The sequence below is a fragment of the Grus americana genome, chromosome 36 (genome assembly GCF_028858705.1).
Source record: "Grus americana isolate bGruAme1 chromosome 36, bGruAme1.mat, whole genome shotgun sequence".
Classification (NCBI taxonomy): Eukaryota; Metazoa; Chordata; class Aves; order Gruiformes; family Gruidae; genus Grus; species Grus americana.
In genome coordinates, this window is record NC_072887.1 from 715,972 (window position 1) to 743,940 (window position 27,969).

General features: G+C 43.9%; 1 protein-coding gene and 1 long non-coding RNA gene across 2 annotated transcripts; both read right to left on the reverse strand.

Moving 5' to 3' along the window:
* Window positions 1-1,602: 1,602 nt before the first annotated feature.
* LOC129198831 (uncharacterized) lies at window positions 1,603-4,208 on the reverse strand. The gene is made up of 3 exons (XR_008574542.1): window positions 4,170-4,208; window positions 3,494-3,572; window positions 1,603-1,634 (listed from the first exon to the last, which is right to left on the reverse strand). It is a non-coding gene; the product is annotated as an uncharacterized LOC129198831 (long non-coding RNA).
* Window positions 4,209-11,848: 7,640 nt separating this feature from the next.
* Window positions 11,849-27,408, reverse strand: LOC129198804 (butyrophilin subfamily 3 member A1-like). The gene is given in 12 exon segments (XM_054808407.1): window positions 11,849-11,899; window positions 11,901-12,412; window positions 12,998-13,024; window positions 13,143-13,163; window positions 13,926-13,952; window positions 19,578-19,604; window positions 20,039-20,065; window positions 21,901-21,927; window positions 23,972-23,998; window positions 24,684-24,782; window positions 26,313-26,585; window positions 27,336-27,408. Coding segments are annotated over 12 exon segments (1,191 nt in total).
* Between the last annotated feature and the right edge of the window lie 561 nt (window positions 27,409-27,969).

Sequence of the window (27,969 nt, forward strand, 5' to 3'; positions counted from 1 at the left end):
GGCGGAGCGGAGACTCCCCAGCCGCCCAGCGCTGTTTTGCTTGTGCCTGCTTACTTGATTAATAAAATATTTGGCTAGACCAAGATATTTGTATGGTCTCACTTATAACATTCTCCCTCCTTGTCCAGTTGCTGAGGAGGAGGAGTGATAGAGCAGCTTTGGTGGGCACCTGACATCTAGCCAAGGTCAACCGACCACATCTCGTCTCATCTCATCTATTCTAGTCTGTTCTATACCTAGGCACATATAGGCATCTGTACTTAGGTGTTTTAAGCTGGAGCAGAGTGAAACTGTGTAAAGCTTATTGCATACACTCTTGTCATTCTTGTCGCAGATGCATAGGAAACCCAGCGTGGTCTGTGCTTACAAGCTGTGGACACCTCCCATTTGGCCATGTGTGCTCAACTCGTGGATATACTAAAAGTCAGATTCAGGGCTTTTTGGTTTTGATTTGGGTTTGTCTAGAAAAAGGGATATGTCTCTGTTGGTAATTTCATGACAAATAAGTAACAACTTTTAACAAATACATCGATGTACATGTATAAATCTATATGAATATTTCCACATGGATGCCTTACATAGCCCAGAGCATCTCACTCAAATGATGCCAGACATATGTCCTCAGGAAAAGTGTCCTCTGCCACTTCAGCAGAGATGTAACTCAAAGATTAAGATCCCTACCTATAGGTGCTTATATGCAAATGTTTTCATCTGAACTAATTGGTTTGGCTAAGTTAAAATTATAAACACTGGAGATGTGGAGTACAATTCAGTAGATGTACCACAGAAGCCGCCTGATATTCAAGATGTCCAAGGGAATGTGAGATGTCCATAGGGGGCCAGCAACAAGACCTATGGAATATCCTTCCCATTATGAAAAGGCAGCTGGAGGCCAGTTATGATCTTCTGAGACATCTGAGGTGGCTCTACATAACAACATTAGGAAGTAAATCCCTTCTTTTTTTCCTGTAATGGGAGCATACCAAGAGGAGTCAGGAAGCTTAGATACCTTAGATGCTTACTTGAGTAAATTTAGTTGCAGCCAGTACAATGTGAGCTAACCTAGGGCATACTTCCTTTCAGAGGATTCCAATGGTCTTCCTCAGGGTTGTATATGCCCATCCTCTGGTGATGCATGAAATTTCCTAGGCTTTCTCAAACAGAAACAGTGTCTAGTTAGGTACCTTTATCAAGACCACCTAATCAATGCAAGTACTTCAAGTGACACATCTCACTCTATGGTAAGAAATATAGAATATGGAATGTAGTATAATATAGTATATGTCTTCCACACAGACTTCAGCAATAAACTTACTTCTGAGCTTAATGAGGCGAGTAACTTCCCATAGAGTAAGCTGTATTTTCCAGAATTTGGAAGTCAACAATTTTTGCTATGTATATTTATACGTATCTATATGCATATCAAAACTCAAAAATCTTTGCTGATTATTTGTTTTTTATAACTGTATGGCGTAAAGTCTGCTTACCACTGGTCTTCTGAAGTGTTTGCAGAACAATCAGGACATGTATCATTGCATGCCACATGAAGAGGAAAGCCATTGCTCAGGAGTGGCAGAAGTTCAGACTCTCCGGATAACTACACAACATCCAGGCAAAGCCCTCAAAGGACTTTCCTAAACAAAAAGCAGAAGGTGAAAGCAGGAAGTTTAGATATTAGATTAGCGTATTAGAAAGAACACAAAGGTAAATTCCAAAAAGGGTTATCTGAAATGTTACAACACCAGAGACCAGAAACAAACTATGTCTTTACAGGACTACTCACAATGTGTAGCAGAGCTAACTTCCAGTCAATGAGCATTAACGCTACGTAAACCACCTAAATGCCTGGGGTATGAACCCATTCAGTGAGTTATATTACTTGCAAATGAATCTTGATGTTGCAAGATTCTTCTTTTCGTCTGAAGTCTTGTCCTTTTGAAAATCTTTACATACATTTGCTTTTATCTAATGTTCACTAGGGAGACTTACAAATAATTTTCGAGGGAGAGAACGATGGGGGGAAGGGAAGTGATTTGTTCAAAGTACAATGGCATTAATTCAGGACACAGTGTTATGTAACAGGATGTTTAACCAGAAGCTCAGCTCTTTCAGCCATGTGTGTATTAAAGCCTTTCCTAGGATTTATTGAGATTCTGCAGAAGGCTGTTTTTCCATTTTATATAAGGTTATAAGGTCATATGCATAAATACATCACAGTGAGGAAGAAACAGAGGAATGACTATCACTGAGACCTTTATTCTTACAAGTAATTAAACGGCTATTTATGGCATTCAAACTACCAGATAGCAGTGAAACAGTAAGAATAAAATGGAATATGTATTCCTAATACTTACATTCCCCAAATTATTGGCAGATGGAAAAAAGAGAATAATAAAAAAAGAACACACACCCCCCCCTCCCAATTATTTCAGATGCCCTGAGTCTTTTGAATGAGAAAATTGTGTGTTACCCAACAAAGCTGTTAGCTACATCTTGCTGGTTTTTTTCTTGCCATTCACTGTAAAGAAAAGCAAAATTACTCCCCATCATTGTGCATGTCTAAGATTAGGGAAGATGAATCCTTCATCCCTGGGCACTGATGGGCACTGGTGTCAGGAAACAACTTGTGGTTTAACTTCTCTCCAGAGTTCTGCTAAGTGCAAAACCAGCTCTGATTTCCTGACGATGATGAGCAGATAACTTCTCCAAAATCAAAAAGTCTCCATCGACATTGCAAAGCCTTGCCAGAGGTTGTTCTCTACACCAGCTCTGCTGCTATAACAGCTTACAAGGAGACAAAATATCTCTGCAGCTCATAACTGGGTTCATATTTATCTCCATGGTCTGTGGTTTCCAGCCATACTGATTCTCAAGCCCCACTTAAACTTCAGAATCTTCAGACCGGAAAGTTACATTACGAACTTGTAGCATGCATGAGATGGATCTGTCTATTTCTGGAGACTGAAACTGATACCTTAACATAGTGGAGAAGCATTTTCATATCTTACTCTTGCATTATAGTGAACATTTTCCCTTTTCTACAAAAAAAGAATTCATTCTGTAAGCATTTTTTTTAAATTGTCAATATTATTGATGAAACAGGAACAATTCAACTCCAGCCAGTGCATTAAATAGGCATAACGCCACTAGTGTTCCTAATGAGCAAATATGTGTAGCTATGACTTTTGGATGTTTAAAGAAAACAGTTAGTACAAAACACACTCTCAGCTAGAGGAAAACATAATTTTTTCACTTTTCTACTGAAGGTGTAGGCTTTTGAGAGAAGATAACATCTCCTTCTATGTGCTATAAACTCAAAACAGTTTCAAGGCAACATTGGTATAGCAGAACAAAGGAAGATGGAATTCTCCCTTGTTCTGTTTCAGATAAGGCAGAATCCTATAAAATTATCATACTTGCAGACCAGATATTTGTTCATATATTGCTGGCAATATGATTGTTTTAATTTCTTTGCTTGAAAGTTGTTTCTTACCCGGACAGCAGGAAGGAAAACAGCCGTCACAAGCTTTCCTTGGGTTTGGGAGAACTGGACTTTTGTACTGAGAAATAGACTGACATTATTACAATTTGCTTATTTTACTTTCATATCTTGCAGAGTCATAGAGTAGTTTATTAACCACGGACTTGAGTAAACAGATATTACTCCAATAAAAGCAATTTCTTTATTGTCACAACCATGACAGAGAGCTCTGTTCATCCCTGTTGAAATCTCAAGCTACAAGGTAAAACAATTGCATCCTTTCATATGATGGTCTTCCCCAGTACCTCAAGGCATGGATTATTTTCTGCATGAACATGTGGCTTCAGCCAGAGATAAAAATACCACACTTTGTGTAAAAGGCATGTTATGAAAGGCAAACACAAAAATACAACTTTGAATTTGCTGGCTGGAGGGAGAACTGAATTTCATCTCCCCTGTCCACAGTGTATATCTTGACTGTTGAGCTACTATCTACCTAAAAGTCTGTCATCATGCACTCACACCCATCTTTCTGATGATTTTCAAATAGCAGAAAGAACTTTTCTTGGTTCTTTGAAGCAAAGGGCAAAAGACACTGATAAAGGAGGATGGATTTTATATCCCCTTCTTTCTGTGCCAAAGCTACAAGCATAATTTCACCAGGACCTTGCCTTTATTGCTTACTTACTGTGAAGTGTTGTGTGGAAGAGCTAGCTGTCTTGTTTCCCTCTGGACATGATGGAGAAAGACAGGGATCTCCAGAGCACAATTCATCCCAGCAGGCTGAACAGGGAACTTCTGACTCAGTTGGAACACAAGGAAGAAGTGTCCGGCAGGTGGAGAATGGTTGGGCAAACCAGGAAGAATGAAGAAGCATTGTCTGGCATTGCACAGATAGAATTAGGAAGGTCAGAATTCACCTGAAGTTAAAACTGGTGAAGAACAAGTTACCTTGGCAGCAAAAGGAAGACTCAGAAAGATGTAGGATCACTGCCAAAAGGGGTGGGAAATTTTCAGGCTCTAAAGGGACCTTTTCTCCAGTTCTGTGATATTCTATGCCAGACTCTGGAGTGAACCTTGTCAAAGATTGGGTGTGGTGTTTATATTTTTGAAATCAAAGTGCATTCTACCCACTGGATTCCTTTTATCCACATGCTCGTTGACAGCTTCAGGAAACTCCAGGCAGCAGAGCGTCAGGACTTCTCTTTAAACAAACTGAGCAACTGTTTTCCAACTGATTGCGTTTGTCCCTATGCCAAGAGTTCTTGTTTTTAAAATAGCTTCTTGAACCTCATTGAGGTGAGAGTCAGATGGCTCCATAGTTTCCAATACTCTATCCAGAACTTTATTTGTAAACAGAATATATTTGTCTGTATAATCATAAACAGCCCACCAGTCCTACAGTGTATGGTCGTCAAGTAAACACTTGCCTGGCAGGTGTGCAGTTCTGCAGTTTCACTTCTGAGTTCTTTCAGGACTTGGATGTGACACCATGTAATTCTAGTGACTTATTGATATCTTATTTGTCCCAGTCCATTCCTAGCTGATGTAATTTTCACTATAGTCTTGAACATCCTTTGCAAGATTATCTTGATATTGCTGCTTTTTTGCAGCTCAATTTTTTAATATATATTTGACCTTATAGACTTCCCTCTTATTCTGAATTTCCATTTATTTTATGCTGATCTTTCTGTATGACATACTTTTAATTTCCTAGTAAATCAGGGACTTTTTTTAGACAAGGTTTCTTTCTGTCTGAGTCGAGGTGCACACTTTATGAGAGCTTCCTTCCTTTCTGCGCTGTACCTTTAATGGTTTATTAGCTTGGGTTTTGTTCAAGAAATTAGACTCACTTTTACATATCTCCCTTCCTTCAAATGTATTATCTGTGTGCTGAACTTACCTGACTTGTTTTTCAACTATAATGTGAAATCTAGTTGCTTTGTGGTTCATAGTAGCTCACAGGATAGCACTTCTCCAACTGGGTCCTGTTCATCAGACTTCTGCAGGTTTGTTTGGGTTTGTTTTGTTTGTTTTTTTTTTTTTTTTTTGTGGTGGATTCTTATCATATCTGTACTGACTCCAGTGACAGGGTAAACACCTCACTCAAATAGAGGTGCCCTCACAGACAGCTGCTAAAGGGTCATAATCCAAAGCTGAATTTTCCTCTAAACAACTTTCCAGGGTGAGTTGCTGTCTCTCCCCTTTGAGCTAGGGCAATAAGAAATAATCTCAATAAATTCTTTTGAGATTTTCCACCTCCACTTCTCAGATCAATCTCCTTTGTATAAAGAGGAAGATCATTCAATTAACAATGCTTTCTGCCCATAGGAACAGGTTTGTGAATCAGCTTTTAACTGGAAGATTTTTAGAGAAAACTTGCTATGGGTGTAGTTAATTGACTAATGCAGTCCACTCATGATTTCTCCACAGAAATTCACTTTTATAAAAAAAATCAGGGAAACTGGATGATGTGGTTTAGGCCCAGCCGGCAGCTGCTCGCTCACCCCTCCCCCGGTGGGATGGGGAGGAGAACGGAAAAACAACGGCAAAGCCTCCAGGGTTGGGATACGGACAGTTTACTGGGACAGCAAGGGAGAGGGAAACAATCAACAACAGTACTGATAACAGATATTCACAATGGGTGATAACAGAGAACAATTTACCGATCCAACGACTGGCCAACGGGATGCTCAGCCGTCCCAGAACCACACCGAAACTGCGCCGCTCCCCCACTACCTGACTAGCCCCCTTTTATGGTGACCATGATGTCACATGGTATGGAATAGCCCCCGGCCAGCTTGGGTCATCTGTCCTGGCTCCTGGTGAAATTAACTCTATCCTTGCCAGAACCAGGACATTATCCACCCCTTATTCCATACCATCTACGTCATGCCCAGATTATTTCATAGACACCATTCTCTTACTCCTTGGGCCATCATTCTAAAGTGTCCATCGAGTTCATTTAGTCCATGGCTTTGGGTTCCATCTGCCATTACAGTCTCTCAGAGCAGGAGCAATGGTGCGTGCTGCTGGATTGTTGCACGCTGCATCCACAGTTTTTTCACGGCTGGTGTATCTGGTGTGGTCCATGATCACAGTCTGGATGTCAAAGATGTGATTTTTCGATGAAGTTCCTGGGCACCAGTTGAAGTCAGTTCTAGTTCCAAAGTCCATCCTTCATTAGTTTTGGGTGATTCTTATGGTCATACCATTGATACAGTATATAGCTATTAACATCATATAATTTAATTTATTGCCTATTTTCACCCCAAATCAAATCTTCTTGTGGTACACACCGGACTTCCCCATCCTTTCTCATCACCCACCAAGTGCACCCTGGTCCCTGAGCAAAAGCAGTCCCGCAGATGGGCTTGCCTTTGCCTGAAGCAGGGATAACCCAAACTGTTTTACCCAACATATTTTTCATGTGCACTACAGGAACTTTATCCCCTTCTACTGGGCGTGGAAATTTTGATTGGGCAGGGCCAGCTCGATTGGCAGATCCCCTAGTGTTAACTAACCAGGTGGCCTTTGCTAAATGTGTGTCCCAGTGTTTGAGGGTCCCACCACCCATTGCTCTCAGGGTAGTTTTTAGCAGTCCATTGTACCTTTCAATTTTCCCAGAGGCTGGTGCATGGTAGGGGATGTGATACACTCACTCAATACCATGCTCTTTGGCCCAGGTGTCTATGAGGTTGTTCCGAAAATGAGTCCCATTGTCTGACTCAATTCTCCCTGGGGTGCCATGTCACCACAGGACTTGCTTTTCAAGACCCAGAATAGTGTTCCGGGCAGTGGCATGGGGCACAGGATATGTTTCCAGCCATCCAGTGGTTGCTTCCACCATTGTAAGAATATAACGCTTGCCTTGGCGGCTCTGTGGGAGCGTGATGTAGTCTATTTGCCATGCTTCCCCATATTTATATTTCAGCCATCGTCCTCCATACCACAGAGGCTTTACCCGCTTGGCTTGCTTGATTACAGCGCATGTTTCACATTGATGGATGACCTGTGAGATGGCGTCCATGCTCAAGTCCACCCCTCGATCACGGGCCCATCTATATGTCACATCTCTTCCTTGATGGCCTGAGGTGTCATGGGCCCACCGAGCACTGGCAGTCGGGGTGCCAAGAGGAGCTGTGCTTCAGTGCCAATCACCTCTGAAGCAGCTCGAACCCCTTCATATGCTGCCAATATCTCCTTTTCCGTTGGAGTGTAGCGGGCCTCAGATCCTCTGTATCCCCGACTCCAAAACCCCAGGGGTCGACCTCGAGTCTCCCCTAGTGCTTTCTGCCAGAGACTCCAGGTAGGGCCATTCTCCCCGGCTGCAGTATACAGCACATTTTTTACATCTGCTCCTGCCCGGACTGGCCCAAGAGCTACAGCATGAACTATTTCCTGTTTAATTTGTTCAAAAGCTTGTCATTGCTTAGGGCCCCATTTGAAATCATTCTTCTTCCAGGTTACGTGGTAGAGAGGGCTTACTATTAGACTGTAATTCGGAATGTGCATTCTCCAGAAACCCACAACACCTAAGAAGGCCTGTGTCTCCTTTTTGTTGGTTGGTGGAGACATGGCTGCTATTTTGTTGATAATATCCACTGGGATCTGACGCCGCCCATCATACCACCTTATTCCTAAAAATTGGATTTCCTGCACAAGCCCCTTCACCTTACTTCATTTTATGGTGAAGCCAGCCTGCAGCAGGATTTGGATTATTTTCTTCCCTTTCTCAGAAACTTCCTCTGCTGAGTTGCCCCATACAATGATGTCATCAATGTATTGCAGGTGCTCTGGGGCTTCACCCTTTTCCAGTGCAGTCTGGATCAGTCCATGGCAAATGGTGGGGCTGTGTTTCCACCCCTGGGGTAGCTGATTCCAGCTGTACTGGACGCCCCTCCAAGTGAAGGCAAACTGTGGCCTGCACTCTGCTGCCAAAGGGATCGAGAAAAATGCATTAGCTATATCAATTGTGGCATACCATTTGGCTGCCTTTGACTCCAGTTCATATTGAAGCTCCAGCATGTCTGGCACGGCAGCACTCATCGGTGGTGTGACTTCATTCAGGCCACGATAGTCTACCGTCAGCCTCCACTCTCCATTGGACTTCCGCACTGGCCATATGGGACTGTTAAAGGGTGAGTGGGTTCTGCTGATCACTCCCTGACCCTCCAGTTGACGAATTAGCTTGTGGATGGGAACCAGGGAGTCTCTGTTGGTGCGGTATTGCCGCCGGTGCACAGTTGTGGTAGCAATCGGCACCTGTTGCTCTTCAACCCTCAGCAACCCTACAACAGAAGGGTCCTCCGAGAGACCAGTCAAACTAGACAATGGTTCAATTTCCTCCGCTTCCAAGGCGGCTATTCCAAAAGCCCACCGGTAGCCTTTTGGATCTTTGAAATACCCTTTCCGGAGGTAGTTTATGCCCAGGATGCACGGAGCCTCTGGCCCGGTCACAATGGGGTGCTTTTGCCACTCATTCCCAGTTAGACTTCAGCCTCCAACAGAGTCAACTGTTGGGATCCCCCCGTCACACCAGAAATAGATATTGGTTCCACACCTTCATAGTTTGATGGCATTAGGGTACGCAGTGCACCGGTGTCCACTAGGGCCTTGTACTCCTGTGGGTCTGATGTGCCGGGCCATCGGATCCACACAGTCCAATACACTCTATTGTCCCTTTCCTCCACCTGGCTGGATGCAGGGCCCCTCAAATCCTGCTCATCGTATTCACTACTCATCGTATTCACTACTCATCTCTTGCAAAAAGGACTTAGAAGTCCCTTCAAGAGGATCATAAGTGCGATCAGGCCTTCCACTTGGTCTGGGGGGCTGCCCAGTGGAAACTGGAGCAGCATTCTTTCTGGAAGAGTCCCTTTGTACAGCTGTCTTGCCTTGTAGCTCATGTACTCGTGCCCGCAGGGTTGAGGTAGGCTTCCCATCCCATTTCCTCATGTCTTCTCTGTAGTCACGCAGATAAAACCACAGGTTACCTCGTGGTGTGTATGCTCCATATCCCCTCTCCGGAGCAGAAAAATGCTTATTCCTAACAGCTGAAATACGGGTCTGTGCAGGTGGGGAGTACGATATATCCTCTTTGAGTTGCTGGATGTCCTGGGACAGCTTCTCTGCAGTCGAGACGAGGGAGGAAGAAAGGCTCTCTTCATATTGCCGGAGTCGGCCAGCCACTTCGTCCACTGTGGGCACCTCTTCACTTTTCCAGTCGATTACTGCCAGTTAGTTGGCGTACGATGATGGTGCACTTCGCACAAATTTTTGCCGCATGGGTCGGGTACATTGGACTTCATCGGGGTCTGTGGGCAAATGTGCATTGTCCGGATCATAATAAACCATTTCCTGCACAGCTAATTCCCTCAGATATTGGATACTTCTCTCCATGGTGGTCCACTTGCCTGGCTGACATACGACATCTTCACTGAAAGGATACCTTTCCCTCATGCTTGACAGGAGTCGCCTCCAGAGGCTGAGGGCCTGTGCCTTCTTCCCAATTGCCTTGTCAATGTCCCCTTCCCTAGACAAGGATCCCAGCTGCTTGGCCTCCCTGCCCTCCACTTCCAGGCTACTGGCCCTGTTATCCCAGCAGCGGAGCAGCCAGGTAAGAATGTGCTCCCTTGGAAGGTGGCCAAAATCTTTCTGCATATCTCGCAGCTCACTCAGGGACAGGGGCCGAGTGATCACTTCTGGTTCTGGCTCTTCTTCCTGCTCTCGTGATGGTCCCGGTTCATCATCCTCCTTCTCTAAGTGAACCAATTTCCTTGTGTATTTCTTTTTGTGTATAGGGGCGATTGATACTGGTATGGGTTGATCTTTTGGCTCGGCTACAGTGCCTGTTGCGGGGGCTTGGGCAGCTGCAGGGCCTGTGGGTCTGCTCTCTCTCTCTCTTCCCCCTGATTGTGCTGTCTACTATCAAGCAGTGTTTGATAGATTGTGGCCAGGGCCCAGCACAGCGCAATAAGTTGTGTCTCCTTAGAATCCCCACAGCATTTTCCTTTCAAATATTCTACCACTTTATCAGGGTCTTGCAGTTGTTTGGGAGTGAATCTCCAAACCATTGGGGGTGAAAAGGTCTCTAGATACCCACCCATACTCTCCCACATGCCATGCCAGCCCTGACCATTCAGCCTTGGGGAAGACCCCTGGGTGGTATTCTTAAAACAGTTTTTGCTAGCCCTGAACAGGACTTGGAAAGCATGCAGGAGACCTAGCAATAGGAATATACTGGCCTGAACATTCCAATGGTATTCAAAAATCTTAAAAATTGTTGTAACCAACCAAAAGGGAAAAGGGGAGGTGAAAGAGTGAGAGAAGGTATCCCCCCCTGTCTTCCCCATAGATTGGGTGCAATTATTAATCAATTCTGAAAGATATTGACCGAGGTACAGGCATGACAGAAATGCTACGTACAAGTACCAGCTCAGACTCATGACCGTCGATGATATCTTATCGTAAGTCATTATCACACAATACAACAACATGAGAACAGGAACCCCTCTCCCAGAGGTGATAAACAGCGCCGCAGGGATTACATAGAGTAAACACGGGTTTACAAACCAGAGCCATGTGACCAAACAGAACATCATTATGACCAGCGACTGTTTCAATAACATTATAAATGCTTGTAACAATTTTGCTTTAACACAGTTGGGTCAGACTTGTCGTTATCACAACCCCTCGAGCCCCACATTGGGCGCCAAAAGGACTGACGTGGTTTAGCCCCAGCCGGCAGCTGAGCAGTACGCGGCCAGTCGCTCAGTCCGGCAGGACGGGGAGGAGAATGGGAAAAACAAAGGCAAAGCCTCGAGGGTTGGGATAAGGGCAGTTTACTGGGACAGCAAGGGAGAGGGAAACAATCAACAACAGTACTGATAACAGAATGTTCACGATGGGTGATAACAGAGAACAATTTACCAATCCAACGACCAACCCGACCTGCGTGGAAACCCTGCCGCCCCGTCCCCTGCCCGACTAGCCCCCTTTTATGGTGAGCATGATGTCACATGGTATGGAATAGCCCCCTGGCCAGCTTGGGTCACCTGTCCTGGCTCCTGGTGAAATTAACTCTATCCTTGCCAGAACCAGGACAACTGTGCAAATGGGTTTCAGTCAAATAAGAAAACACAACAAATGCAACAAATACTGAAAGAAATCCATGTTTCTTTAGTCCAGGTAAAAATGAAACAAAATTGCAATATTTGACAGATCTGGCTTTTTTACAAAATTACTTCTTTGTACAACATGAATCCCTAAGAAGAACTTCAGAAGCTATTTCTTTCTTGACCATGGTTTTAAAAGCTGATAGTACTTTTTTCCCCTTCTTCATGCTTTCACATCCTCTGCGATTGACTACATTATTAATTTATTAATCTCCTCTTGGCCCTGTGGAAGGATGTCACAGTGAGTGTAATGTGTTTTCAATGCATACAGGACGTACTCCCAACCATTTGCCATCAGAGCCTGGACTGAAGAATGGGTACAGATTCCCAGAAAACTCAAGAGAGAGAGACTTGAGAAGGTGCTTTTCTTCAACATCAAAGAATGAAAGCCTGTCAAATTCCTGATCCAGGAAAACACCTACCACGCTGCAGGGCTTGCAATTTTGTAAACTCTCCTCACCAGTTAGGATGTATTTTCCTTGAGAAAACTGCAGACTGAGTAAATTCCCCTTTTGGAAACTGTTCATCATGTTGCTACTCAGTGTATTTCTAATTTCCTCATGTACCACACCCAGCTCCCACTCTGATTTGTCCCCCACCTCCACTTCCCAGTAATGTTTCTTTCCTGAAAACCCTTCAGTAGCTACCACCACCGCTTTGGGCAGTATCTCTTCCTGGGTGGAGGACTTGACCCTGTTTTTCCCCTTAATGATGAGGCTGGGATGTTTGCAGTTCTCATCCAGAGTGATATTAACTTGAGAAAGGAAGAAAAAAAAAATACAAAGCACAAAGTTATTCCTGATTTTCAGGAAAAGAAACAGTAATCTCAAAGGAAATGAACAAAGGAGAGAAATGATTAAAAACAAAACAAAACAGAAAAAAACACTCCAAAACCCCCACTTACATACCCCAGTAATAAACAGCACACTTTTGTCAGTCAAAAACTCAATAGCAGAAATAATATCCAGAATTCCATGCCCGTTTTCTGGCTTCACTGTGCCTTTATTAATTCATCTTTACTCTGACTGAGGGGATCCAGGCTCTCTGGTCAGGCCCATCTGGCAGCCAGATTTTTTGGAATGAAGCAAAAAGCTGAATCTCTCAAAGCCATACAACATATAAAAAGATCCTAGTTGGTACAGAAACGATTCATCCCAACTTGTGATATCAAGAACCGCGTAGATGGGAGATGCTTAAAAAACCCTAGGTGCCTGTTTCAATCAACAGGCTTCAAAATTTTCCAAATTCTGACAGCCTGAGAGTTTTTCATAAGACCAGAGATAGACTCTGGTTGTGAATGAAAGAACATGAGGCTAATGGCAGGCAAGATTTGGCTTACCTGCATTGCTATGAGCTCTCCTGAACTCTGCAAGAAAAGAAATGAATGATTGATTAAAATTACTGTAGAATGTTAATATACCTAATTTTAGTATAGGTTAGAGGGGTGTAGATTTGATAAAATTAGTTTTCAGCTTTCAACTCACCCAGTTCATTCTGGACTTTTTCTGAAAAGGACAGAAAGTCATATTATCCTCATGCATGGCAAGGCTCTTCTGTAGGGTTTTTGTGCTAATATGAGTATTTCCAATACTACTTTACTTAACTATGACCTGGTCTAGGACTCGGGAAAGAATGCTAGCTTATCTTTGGAGGGCTAGAGGTTGTCTAAATCCAAGCTAGCCACCTGGACTCTGTGTAGAGTCAGGAGAAGGTGAATGGCACATCAGAAAGTGTTTCTTTACTGCTGTTTCAACCACCTATCTGAAACTACTCTTGAATGCCTTCATGTCTCAACGAGGGAGCCAAGAATACTGCCTTAGCCTCAATGCCCAAAATTTAGATAATGAGTTAGGTGAGCTGAACCACCTGCACGTGCATACAGGACCTGTGGTCATGCTTCCAGACCGTGTCAGATGACAAACAGGAGCTTCTTATGGCCAACAGTTAAAATGCATATAAACAGGGTATTTTTCTTTCTTTCAAAAATATTAGTTTATTAGTAGGAAGGAAAATCTGTTTTCTACTCAGCTACAGTAAAAATTAAACCCATAAAGAACTGAAATGTTGTTCCCTTGTTATGGAAATAGACATTCTGGAGTCCAAGGTTGCGTCAGATAACCACTGGTTTTTAGGGACAACTAAGTCTAAGTGTGGAAGAGAATGAAGTGCTGCCATGGCCCTCAAGTTAGGACAGTTCAGTTCCAAAATGGTATTTCTGATCACAAATAATTTATTTTTAAGGACCAAAGTTAACTTAATATCCTTACCAATTCTGGACAACAAATCCTGATTTTCTACAAAGAAACAAAATTAAGTTAAAAGTTTGGATGACTAAATCAGGCGAGTTATGGTACATTCACTATGCATTTTGGAATACTGATATATAGATTATCTCTCTCTCTATAGGATTAATCTGATTATTAATCTGTTTATATATATTTATATATATAGGATTAATCTGTTTATCTTTGTAGAATAATAGACATGCATTTTGTAAGTTTTCTCTGGTATTAAATACTGTGTTGCACAAATATTCCTGAGCACAAAACATGACAAAATATATAAAGCAAAATATAAGAAACAATTAGGGAGTGATTCAGAACAAATAGCTCCCAAGGATATTTACAGTTCATAGAGGATCATAAGGAGAGTAAAATCTCTCTCAATAAAACAAATCTTGGGATTATATTTGTCTCTTGCACACAAATAACACCCAATGTTATCCTTCTTATGGTTCTTAGCTTCACCTGGGGACAGTTTGTCACAGTTGTTTTTTGAGAACTTTTTGAGAATATTCAATAGGAATTGCTCTGGGATTTTTCCTTTTATATTCTTCTTACTGCTGCAATTAGATGCTTTAGTCATTATTTTGTTCTGAGACACAATAAATAAAATGTTCCACTTAAATATTTTCTACCAGTGGAAAAATAACTTTATATACAGAGACGATAGATATAAATAACTAGAAATACTCTTTAGCTATAGATATATAGATATATACTTATCAGTAAGAAGAGGGAGACTGTGTATACACAGTCATGGTAATCAGACCCCAGCAGTCAGTCACCGAAGACTGAAGCTCCAGTGCTGGCCTGACCTGCAGCGGAGCGACAGATCTAGGTGCACAGCGGGTTTTTCCTGACTTTCCAGAGGCAGGGAAACACCAGGGATGCAGAAGAGACCCACCATGAGCCGGCTGCTCTCGTGGGAGCTGCTGACAAGACCTGGGCATTGCCAAAGCAACGGCGCCCACCCCCTGACTCCAATAAGAAGCAGCCTAGGGAGCGCTAGCGACCCGGAGCGTGGCAAACAGAGCGGGCAAACATAGCATGGCGTGTCAGCCAGGGCGTGGTGCGGCAGTTTGCGCGGCAGTTCACTCAGTCAGGGCGAGCGGGCAGGGCCTAGTCATTCTACCTGCTCAAGAGGAGCATCCACTGGTGGTCATCACTCTCTCATAGAAGGAGTTCAGCCATGGCGCCCACCAGGCAGAAAGCCCTAAGCTCTGTGCTCACCAGGAAGCATGTGGCAACACAGACAGAGTTGCCGCAGAAGCATGCAGCCACCCAGATCTCAGGCTGCCGGGAGTGCCTGAGCTTGGCACTGGCAGGGGAAGGCACTAGTGAGATTGGCTGCCTGAGGTGTGACAAGGTGGATGACCTGCTCAGCCTGGTGGCAGAACTCCGTGAGGCAGTAGAGAGGTTAAGGAGCAGAAGAGAGGATGAGAGAGAGAGAGACTGGTGGAGCCAAGCTCTGCCCTCCCTGAAGCAGAAACAGGGACAGCCAACGGACCAAAGCCAAAGTGAAGGGGACCCTGTATCCTCCCCTCGCCAGGCAGAAGGCAGCAGCCTCAAAGAGGGGAACGAGTGGAAACAAGTCCATGCGCGGCGTGGCAGGCAGTGAACCTTCTGTTCCTCACCCACCTCGCCATCCCACGTACCCCTGTGCAATAGGTACGAGGTTCTGGCTGTGGAAGGCCACGTGAGCGAGGATATGGATGACAGTCAAGCTACTCCAGCGGTAGCACCTAGGCCCAAAAGGCCCATGCCTCGGGTCGTGACCACCCCAACAAAGAAGAATAGGAGACTTATAGTCGTAGGGGGCTTCCTTCTGAAGGGTACAGAGGGCCTGATATGCAGGGCAGACCCTCCTCTCAGAGAAGTGTGCTGCCTCCCCAGGGCCCGTGTCAAGGACATCGCTAGGAAACTCCCCAGCCTGGTACAGCCTTCTGACTATTACCCACTGCTGCTCCTCCATGTGAGTGGGGATGAAGCAGAGACACGCACTATGCAAGCAATCAAAAGGGACTTCAGGCTCTTAGGGCAGTCACTGAAGGATTCAGGAGCACAGGTAACATTCTCCTCCCTCCTTCCAGTTGAGGGCAGCAATGGCGGGTAGAACAGGCGGATGCAGTCTATAAATGCATGGCTCCGTGGCTGGTGTCAGCACCACAACGTTGGGTTCTTTGACAATGGGGCGGCCTACACGACACCGGGCCTGATGAACCCTGATGGGATTCATCTCTCTCAAAGGGGGAAGAGGATCTTTGCCCAGGAACTAGCAGGGCTCATCAATAGAGCTTTAAACTAGGCTCGAAGGGGGAATGGGATAACATCAGGCTTGCCAGCGACATGCTGTGGGACGATGTGCCCAGGTTGGAGGGACGGAGTGCTGGCGAGGGCCCTCGGCCTACTGCTCAGAGACGTGCTGGATGCACTACAGCACGCTCGAAGCCTAGAGGAGACGAGCCAGGGGCTCCGGATGCCAACAGGATAACACTGGGAAGATACATCAAAAGAATCCCAGCCACCCCAGCCAATAAGTCAGCCTCATTGGGGGCACAACTGAAATGCCTCTACGCGAATGCACGGAGCATGGGGAACAAACAAGAGGAGCTGGAGACGTGTGTGTGCCTGCAAGGCTATGACATTATTGGCATTACAGAGACGTGGTGGGATGGCTCCTATGACTGGAGTGTTGGGATGGAAGGATAGAGGCTCTTTAGGAAGGACAGGCTGGGCAGACGAGGAGGGGGCGTCGCCCTCTATGTCAATGACCAGCTGTAGTGCATGGAGCTCCACCTGGGGATGGATGAGGAGCCCACCGAGAGCCTATGGGTCAGGATTAAAGGCAGGGCTGTGGCAGGGGACATCATAGCGGAGGTCTGCTACAGGCCACCTGACCAGGGACACCGAGCAGATGAAGCCCTCTATAGGCAGATAGAAGCAGCCTCACATTCACAAGCCCTGGTCCTTATGGGGGACTTCAACCACCCCGACATCTGTTGGAGGGACAACGCAGCAGAGCACAAGCAATCCAGGAAGTTCCTGGAATGTGCTGATGACAACTTTCTCCTCCAAGTGATAGAGGAGCCCACGAGAAGAGGTGCCATGCTGGACCTTATTCTCACCAACAAGGAGGGCCTGGTAGGGGATGTGAAGCTCAAGGGCAGCCTTGGCTGCAGTGACCACGAAATGGTGGAATTCAGGATCCTCAGGGCAGTGAGGAGGGCACACAGCAAGCTCACTACCCTGGACTTCAGGAGAGCAGACTTTGGCCTCTTCAGGGATCTGCTTGGTAGAATACCATGGGACAAAGCCCTGGAAGGAAAAGGGGCCCAAGACAGCTGGCTACTATTCAAGGGTCACCTCCTCCAAGCTCAGGAGCGATGCATCCCAACAAAGAGGAAGTCAGGCAAAAACACCAAGAGGCCCCCGTGGATGAACAAGGAGCTCCTGGGCAAAGCCAAACACAAAAAGGAAGCCTACAGAGGGTGGAAGCAAGGGCAGGTAGCCTCGGAAGAATACAGAGAAACTGTCCAAGCAGCCAGGGATCAGGTTAGGAAAGCCAAAGCCCTGATAGAGATTAGTCTGGCCAGGGATGTCAAGGACAACAAGAAAAGCTTCTACAGGTATGTCAGCGATAAGAGGAGGACGAGGAAAAATGCGGGTCCCTTCCGGAATGAAACAGGTGACCTGGTTACCCAGGATATGGAGAAGGCTGAGGTACTCAATGACATCTTTGCCTCAGTCTTCACTGGCAAATCCTTGAGCCGCACTGCCCAGGTCACAGAAGGCAGGGACTGGGAGAATGCAGAACCGCCCACTGTAGGAGAAAATCAGGTTTGAGAATATCTAAGGAACCTGGAGGTGCACAAGTCCATGGGACCTGATGAGTTGCATCCGCGGGTCTTGAGGGAGCTGGCGGATGATGTGGCCAGGCCACTCTCCATCATATTTGAGAAGTCCTGGCAGTCCAGTGAAGTTCCTGCCGACTGGAAGAGGGGGAATATAACCCCCATTTTTAAGAAGGGTAAAAAGGAAGACCCAGGGAACTACAGGCCGGTCAGTCTCACCTCTGTGCCTGGCAAGATTATGGAGCAGACTTTCCTGGAGACTATGCTCAGGCACATGGAAAATAAGGAGTTGATTGGTGACAGCCAACACGGCTTCACTAGGGGCAAATCGTGCCTGACAAATTTGGTGGCCTTCTATGATGGGGTTACAGAGTCCGTGGATAAGGGAAGGGCAACTGATATCATCTACCTGGACTTGTGCAAGGCATTTGACACTGTCCCACATGACATCCTTGTCTCTAAATTGGAGAGACATGGATTCGATGGATGGACCACACAGTGGATAAGGAATTGGCTGGATGGTCGCACTCAAAGAGTTGTGGTCAACAGCTCAATGTCCAAGTGGAGAACAGTGACAAGTGGTGTTCCTCAGGGGTCGGTACTGGGACTGGCACTGTTCAACATCTTTGTCGGCGACATGGCCAGTGGGATGGAGTGCACCCTCAGCAAGTTTGTCAACGACACCAAGCTGTGTGGTGTGGTCGACACGCTAGAGAGAAGGGATGCCATCCAGAGGGACCTTGACAGGCTGGAGAGGTGGGCCCGTGCGAACCGCATGAAGTTCAACAAGGCCAAGGGCAAGGTCCTGCATATGGGTCGGTGCAATCCCAAGCACCACTATAGGCTGGGTGAGGAATGGATTGAAAGCAGCCCTGAGGAGAGGGACTTGGGGGTGTTGATTGATGAAAAGCTCAACATGAGCCATCAATGTGCGCTAGCAGCCAAGAAAGCCAACCGTGTCCTGGGCTGCATCAAAAGAGGTGTGACCAGCAGGTCGAGGGAGGTGATTCTGTCCCTCTACTCTGCTCTGGTGAGACCCCAGCTGGTGTACTGCATCCAGCTCTGGGGGCCCCAGTACAGGGGAGACATGGAGCTGTTGGAGCGATTCCAGAGGAGGGCGACGAAGCTGATCAGAGGGCTGGAGCACCTCTGCTATGAGGACAGGCTGAGAGAGTTGGGATTGTTCAGCCTGGAGAAGAGAAGGCTCTGGCGAGATCTAATTGTGGCCTTCCAGTTTCTGAAAGGGGCCTACAGGAAAGATGGTGAGGGCCTGTTTATGAGGGAGTGTAGTGACAGGACAAGGGGTAATGGGTTTAAGCTGAAGGAGGGTCGATTTAGATTAGATGTTAGGAAGGAATTCATTACTGTGAGAGTGGTGAGGCACTGGAACAGGTTGCCCAGAGAGGTTGTGGCTGCCCCATCCCTGGAAGTGTTCAAGGCGAGGTTGGATGGGGCTTTGGGCAATGTGGTCTAGTGGAGGGTGTCCCTGCCCATGGCAGGGGGGTTGGAACCAGATGATCTTTGAGGTCCCTTCCAACCCAAACCATTCTATGATTCTATGATTCTATACACATAACACAACTTTTCAATTATCTTTTTGGTTGGAACAGGGGAGTTATCTTTGCAAATGTGAAGTTACGAGAGCGTTTCCCAACTATAATATTCAAAATTGCATAAATCACCACTATTTTATTAGAATGGTTGCCTACAAAGCATCTTTCAGGATATGGTTAAAAGAGTAGCGTGTCATACTAAATGCCAAATAGGAAGAAAAATGTTATTTTACCGTTCTTAAATCTGGCGTTTTCCTCATCTGAAAAACAAAGAAACAAACCCAGAAATAGCAGAGAATGCCACATTTTTCAAGACAAAAGCACACAAAATGTGAATAAGAATTTCAGTGTTAAAGAATGTTCTCATTTAGGGAACCGAGGCTCGGCATGAAGCTCAGAATATAATTTCAAAGTAGGTGGGGGATAAATTGTCCTCTGAAGATACCCATCCTCCAGGAGTCTGGATTATTAGCTTAGACTGGATACATAAAATTGACTGGCTAAAACCAGGTGATATTGATGATAATAATACCAGCTATCATTAATTTAATTGAAACCCCTAGTTTTAGAATAGAAAGGTATTTTCAATATGGGCCTTCTTTCATGATTTTATAACCTTTTTAAATAGAGAGGACTCTTTTAACCAAGGGATACTCAAACCCAACATAGCAAAGAAGTTAAAATACTTTCTTACCTAGTTCAACTTGGAGTTCATCTATTTCTGAAAGAGATTATGTTTAAATATTAAAACACCATTCCCTTTTTTTTTCCTTAATCACAAATGCATTTAAATTTCTATCTGTTCCACTGTGTTCTGTATAGCAAGAGCTAAGACAAAATGAAATAATCCGAGCTTCATAAAAATGACCAGATGTTGCCCTGCTATAAGGCAACCAGAGTTATTGTCTTCATTATGCTGGTACCTTCCCTTAAGGTGGGAACAAAAAGACTGGTCAAGAAATTCACCTTGGTAAAATGAAGTACTTCAGATGACTGAAATAAGGGGAAACCCCAAGACTAATATTTTAATGAAGGTGTGACTGAATGGCATTAGCTTGGGGTTGAACGGCGTTAGCACACTCATCTGCAGATAGTTCTTAGTACTTATGTTGAAACAACTGTACTGTGTACAGATAATCTTTAACATGGCTTTATAAAAGCTATAGTTGATGTTTCTCCATGGTACCATAAGGACTTCTAAAAAGTTTTAAAAAGGTTTACTGGATTTACTACATCTCTGGCATACTTTGCATACCCAGCTCACTTGGTCTTCACAGTAAAAGCAATCTTCTTGTTCTACTTTTGTACAATGCAGTCCTAACCAGTCTTTATACAAAGATGAGAAAAAAAAATTTTTTTTTTTAATTTTTCAAACTCTAGACCTCAAAGTTTTCTTTTCTTACAGACTGAAAGTCAGCATGAACCATGTTTGATGGAGAGGTGGGCCCGTACGAACGGCATGAAGTTCAACAAGGCCAAGGGCAAGGTCCTGCATATGGGTCGGTGCAATCCCAAGCACCACTATAGGTTGGGTGAGGAATGGATTGAAAGCAGCCCTGAGGAGAGGGACTTGGGGGTGTTGATTGATGAGAAGCTCAACATGAGCCGGCAGTGTGCACTAGCAGCCAAGAAAGCCAATCGTGTCCTGGGTTGCATCAAAAGAGGTGTGACCAGCAGGTCGAGGGAGATGATTCTGTCCCTCTACTCTGCTCTGGTGAGACCCCACCTGGAGTACTGCATCCAGCTCTGGGGTCCCCAGTACAGGAGAGACATGGAGCTGTTGGAGAGATTACAGAGGAGGGCGACGAAGCTGATCAGAGGGCTGGAGCACCTCTGCTATGAGGACAGGCTGAGAGAGTTGGGATTGTTCAGCCTGGAGAAGAGAAGGCTCTGGCGAGATCTAATTGTGGCTTACCAGTACCTGAAGGGGCCTACAGGAAAGATGGTGAGGGCCTGTTTATTAGGGAGTGTAGTGACAGGACAAGGGGTAATGGGTTTAAGCTGAAGGAGGGTCAATTTAGATTAGATGTTAGAAAGAAATTTTTTACTGTGAGAGTGGTGAGGTACTGGAACAGGTTGCCCAGAGAGGTTGTGGATGCCCCATCCCTGGAAGTGTTTAAGGCCACACTGGATGAGGCTTTGGGCAACCTGGTCTAGTGGAGGGTGTCCCTGTCTGCAGCAGGGGGGTTGGAACTAGATGATCTTTAAGGTCCCTTCCAACCCAAACCATTCTATGATTCTATGATTCTGTGTTCCCAAATTAAGAACACATTAACTTACCCGAATTAATCAACAGAAGAATTTGCAAGCTCAAATACTGAGCAAAAAATACCAGCCATAGATCAAACATCCCCATGGAATTAGTCCTTTTCTTTGCAGTAGGCACCAATTATCTTTAAATAGTCAATATAAAAGGTATTGCAACAATTTTTTTAAATTTTATTATGCAAAAGCAAAACAGTCACTAATATTTCCTGAGCTCAGCTTTTATCTGGTTCTAAAAAAACCCAGAGAGATTAATACATAGAAATCACTGGAAAAAGCTGTTATGCTTACCTTTTTGAATTTCCTTTTCTGCATTTTCTGTGAACAGAGAAATATTTTTGTATCCTGAGAATAATTCTTCAAGCACTTATTCAGTTTTAAAGACTGTACAGAAGTGATTAATCCATAACGCTTTGCATGTATAGTTACACGTATATATTTGCATGTGTATATATACATACACATAAATTACTGAATGCTAGGTGACTAGACTTCAAAAGTAAATTTTTAATAGACTCAGTTTAAACACGAACAGTACAGGCATTGACTGAAACAAAAATAAAAACTGTTTCCTCAGGTTAAGCCAGTTTGTTGCAATATTTGAAACAAATACTAGAGATCAAGCACAAAACACATTTGTGACATCTAGCCTTGTTTTCTCTGCTGTTTCAGACTTGCAGCCATTCAGGAATCTGCAGCTAAGGCCACGTTTTACAGAGTCACAGGAGAGTTGGGGTTGGAAGAGGTCCTCTGGAGATCCATCTAGTCCACCCACCCTGCTCAAGTTGGCCCAGGGCTGTGTCCAGTTGGATTTTGAATGCCTCCAAGAACGGACACCCTGCAACCTCTCCAGGGCAACCTGTGCCAGTATTCAGAAATCTTAACAGTAAAAAGATTTTTTTCTGTTCTCTGGTAATTTAATATATACTCAGTTTTATTTCATATTGACTCATGATCTGACAGGTGGCAAAATTGTGCAAAATGGATGAGAAGTGTTTCAAGGATGACAGGGTGTGAATTTTAAAAAAAGTCTCCATAGATTTGTTCCCATATACCCTTTTTTTTTTTTTATTCCAAAATATTTTTGTTTGTATCTAAATTTCTGAGATTAGTTCCTGGGCAGCAGTTCACTCCCTCAATTATGGCAGAGAGATATTTTCTTTCCTTTAGAGTTACCATCAGTATAAAATAGCCACTAAATATATTCTGCTTTTCTTCTAAAAAAACCCCCAAACAACAACAACAACAAAAAACCCAACAAAACTCATCCTGAAGATTAAACTGTTCAGAAATTGAAGTAAATATTCAGACAATTAGTTTTTCATTTTAAAAAATGAAAATAACTTCCTAGTATGTTGTATTTTTCAAGTAGAATATGTTGGATTCTCCTGAAGTTTACAAAGGCCAGGAAGCTTGGTTTTTTAAAATTGTTTATGCAGTCGGTAGAGAGTCAAAAAACTCCAGTTACAATTCAGAGGAATAAGTTGGGTTCCTCCTCTGAACTGCATCCTGATTTCCTTCATTGCTGGGGACAGATGCAAGCTGTCTAAAAGAATCTATATAGTTTTCTCTTTTTCCTAGAACTTTTTTTTTTTTAATACAAAAATATTTCTAGAAAAAATGTTTTATAAGTATCTCCACTTTTCAAATGAGGCAAAATTTTGTATTGAAAATATTGCATCTATTGAAAGGTGGAGTGGGTCTTGGCAGGGAAAAACTGGTCTGTGGATACACCTTCTGGCCAGAACATGCTGCCACTTCTATGCCCTGCTCAATCACATCAATGTGGCAGCTTTAACCTCACTCCAGTATGTTATTTGGGGTATTTGAGGGGTCTTTCTATCACAGTTTTGCATAATGACACTAGAAAATGTTCTACTGCTTTAAAAAGTCTAGACATGACAGCTTGGGGAACTGTCAAAAAGTCATTTTTCTGGAAATGGTAAACTTTTAGATAGAAGTTGGGTCAGGGGGAAGAAAACCTGTGAAAATTTTTGCACAAAAGGTGACCCTTAGCAAAAGTTTTTTACCACTTCTTTCGACACCTGCAGGCAGAAAAGCCAAAGTAAATGGGATGCAAGAATTTCCTTGTCAGGAGCAGGAATCAGCAGTGGGACAGTCTTTGTTGGCTGAATGTAAGGTGACTTACTGCTCAGAGACACCCTAGCTGGAGGTAGATAGGGTCAACCAAAGTCCCAATCTTTTGAAGTGTCTGTCATGAAACAACTTTAGGAATACAACTAATTAGCCCAATAGTTTATACCACTGGCCATCATTTCTACTGTTGCACATATCTTTTGAGATGTTTTTGATGAAATATAGTACAAATATGACTTTTAAATATGGTATTAATATGACTTACTTTCACGAGTAGTTGTCTTATTGTTCTCTGAGAGAGAGAGAGAGAGAAGAGAGAGGCAGGGAGAATGAAAACGTTATCTCATTTTCTTCTTGCTTGTAGGTTTTCAAATGAAACTTTTCATATTTTGTTGTTATGCTTGGTACAAAAGCAATTTATTTTCAAAATATCTTGATTTGCATATACTTATATCTTCCATTAAAATAATGAGAAATCATACAGAACTTAATGAATAAAACTAGTGATGTTGAAAGCAGAAAAAATGCAGATTTGGCATGCTGTCTTGGCAACAGAGTTGTGATGTAGAACTGTCTTAGAACATAGCTTATAAAGCAATAAAATGACTTGCAAATTAATTGAGCTAGTGGATATATTTGGGTACATGAACGTATTTCAGTTATTTGCAAGAAATGCTTATTTCAACAATGAGATTAAGTTGCAACAATAATTTCACTATAGTGATATGTCAATTCATATCAGCAAATGTGATTGTACAGGTTTATACCCCAAGATGTTGGAGTAGTTAAGAGATGCTAAAAAGTAAATATGCAAGGAAAGCAAAAATACAGTAAAAAGCCACGGCTGAAGAATCATGAGGGTGATTGTTCATAATCCTGTACCCTCCTCCCCAGAAAATTCCAGACATGGTGATGATGTCTTTCAACTGGGTTGTATGAAGCATTCATCACTTTAGCATGAACTTAGTGGAACTTACTTCTGAGTTTATAGGCTGCAGCGATAACCAGGAAGACACTCAAGAGCAGGATTACGACAAAAGCCGCCAGCCAAGGGGAGGTGGCAGGAAAGAAGACATCTACAAATTATTTCAGGTGATCAGTTATAACTTTCCTTGAACTATCAACTTTATATTTTGATCACATGCCTAAAGTGAAACAAAACAAGTTTGGATCTAAATTTCATTCCTACACACCTGTGGGAGAAGTTCACTGGGACTTTTGCATCCCTAGACTATTTTACAAAGCACCATCAGTGATTTGTGTAAACCACTGCATTGGATGTCATAGCAATAGAAACAGAAGTGGAAGAAAATGGACAGCATCCTCCATCCTTGCGAGTGAGAATAGGCACGACCCAATAATAAGATTTCATAGAATCATAGAATAGTTTGGGTTGGAAGGGACCTTTAAAGATCATCTAGTCTAACCCCCCTGCAATGAGCAGGGACGACTTCAGCTAGATCAGGTTGCTCAAAGCTCTCTCCAACCTGACCTTGAATCTTTCCAGGGATGGAGCATCTACCACCACTCTAGGCAACCTGTGCCAGTGTTTCACCACCCCAAGCATAAAAAATGTCTTCCTTATATCTAGTCTGAATCTTCCCTCTTTTAGTTTAAACCCATTACCCCTCGTTCTATCACTACAGGCCCTACTAAGAAGTCTGTCCCCATCTTTCTTAAAAGCCCCCTTTAAGTATTGAAAGGATGCAATAAGATCACCCCAAAGCCTTCTCTTTTCCAGGCTGAACGATCCCAACACTCTCAGCCTGTCTTCATAGCAAAGGTGCTCCAGCCCTCTGAGCATCTTCATGGCCTCCTCCGCACTCGCTCAACAGCTCCGTGTCTTTCTTGTCCTGGGGACCCCAGAGCTGGATGCAGTACTCCAGGTGGGGTATCACAAGAACGGAGTAGAGAGGAAGAATCCCCTCCCTTGACCTGCTGGTCACACTGCTTTTGATGCAGAACACAGTTGACTTTCTGGGCTGCGAGCACAAATTGTCAGCTCATGTCCAGCTTTTCATCCACCAGTACCCCCTCAAGTCCTTCTCCGCAGGGCTGCTCTCAATCCTTTCATCCCCCATCCTGTATTGATACCACAGTTTGCCCCAACCCAGGTGCACGATCCTGCAGTTGGCCTTGTTGAAACTCATGAGGTTCACATGGGCCCACGTGAGTTTCATCCAGGCCCCTCTGGACAGCATCCTGTCCCCTGCACCACTCAGATTGGTGTTGTCTGCAAACTTGCTGAGAGTGAACTCAATCCCACTGTCTATGTCACTGATGGAGATATTAAACAGTACTGGTTCCAATAGGGACCCCTGAGGGTCACCACTCGTCACTGATCTCCATCTGGACATTGAAGATTTCATTTCCCGCAGATGGCTTCACACCCATGGAGAGTTATTTTTATTATTAATATTTTGACAATGTTTGGGAGTTGCCCATGGTGGTTCAGTGCAAAGACCAGGAAGTATTACAGAAGAAAACTTTTTTGAAAACTGTTTATTCTATTTGTCTAGAAATCTAAGGTTCTGGGGCAATCTGATCTGTATGCATCAGCTCACTATTTTTCCTCCCAGGCCACAAGGACACAAGCTCGTACTTACCCGCAATGACAACTGAAGATTCTGTTGATGTTTTCAGCAATTTATCAATTATTTTGCAGGACACAGAGTTTCCAGATCCTGGTTTTACAATGATGGAGCTGCTGGCATTTGCAGTGGTGGTGCCAGTGGTGAGAGGAGTCCCAGTGACATTATCTCCTCTACCATCTGTCCACCATACCTGAACTTCAGAAAATAACCTCTCAGAGAAGCATTTGACTCGAATACCATCATCCTCATAACCATCCAAGACAAGCAATGGATCATGGCCACCACCTACAGGAGAGACAAATGGATGAGCTGTGCTTAGCAATCACAGTGGTTTTAAACAATAAAGGGGAAGAAGTCTGTGAGAAGTTTTGCATTTATGATGCCCTATAAGTGCTTTCTCCAGTGATGTTGCAGCCCTTATCCTGTGGCATTAGCACATCCTCTCACAGCTCTGACCAGGAGCAGCAGCTGCAAATTTGAGGATGAAGAAAACCATATAGACGCATTTGAAACACAAGTCACTAAAAGCCATCCCCATTTCAAATGACCAGCATCAAACACATCACGCAAGTCAAAATTACCTATCACCTCCCTTTGTAATGTTGACAACATTAGGTTATCTAGGTATGTTCATCTCATCAAATTTTAGCCACCTGAAAGATAAGTATCTCACTGAGGCAATCATCTTGTAGAGAAAGCATGGAGAAACTGCATTCCCTAGAGAGTGATTCATTCCCTGGGAAGATGGGACTGTGAGATGAGTTATGTTACGCTCTGGGAGGGCCCATCTTCTCCTACTGACTGTACACATACTTTAGACAAATAGCTCACAGATGTTAACTTTAATGCCTACAGTTGAGCAGACTGAATCCCAGAACATACATCTGTGTTCACATGAAATGCAAAGAAATCATCTAAATCTGGTCCTCCTTCAGTAGAGAAGAAAGTCATAGGGCGCGTCAGTTCAAATCCATTCATAGTCTCTGAAATGGATTTAGTAGAGAGGGAAATTAATCCATTACAGAGCAAAATTACCTGCAGCGGGGTGGTGTGTAGATACCAGTATCAAGACGAAGATGACTGCTGTCAGCTGGACTGAGAGCCGCATACCTATAAGAAAGACAACAGTCTGTGTTTGAATGCAAAATAAGTGATGTGGGGTGCTGCACAGTTGAGTTACATCATTCCCAGATTAATTCCAACATCTTGTTGTCTGCTTATGTGCAATACCCAAATGCTTAGCTGCACCCAGATGAACCTGGGGAGTGATTCAGTAGCCAGAGAAGTCCTATGATTTTTCTTATGGTCTGTATGGAGACACTCCAACACTGATAACAGTCAATGGTTATGAAGTGAGCAGTTCCTGAGCTGGGCAGACATATGTCTCGATAGTAATACTAGTAACAGGAGTTGGGATGGCTCCTTGGAGTTAAAGGCAAAGACAATGAGGATACAAAAGCCCAGAACACAAATTCTGCCTTAAAAAAACACCAAAACCCACAAACTAAACCAACCAAATAAACAAAAAACAAAACCAAAAACCCTAAAATAAGGACACACTGATATTTTCTAAATTAAATGTTTCACTTTGGTAATACTATAACAAATTTTTTTCCTCAAATATTTTTAATGAAAGCAGAAATAAAAGTTTCTAAATTAACCAGGAGTT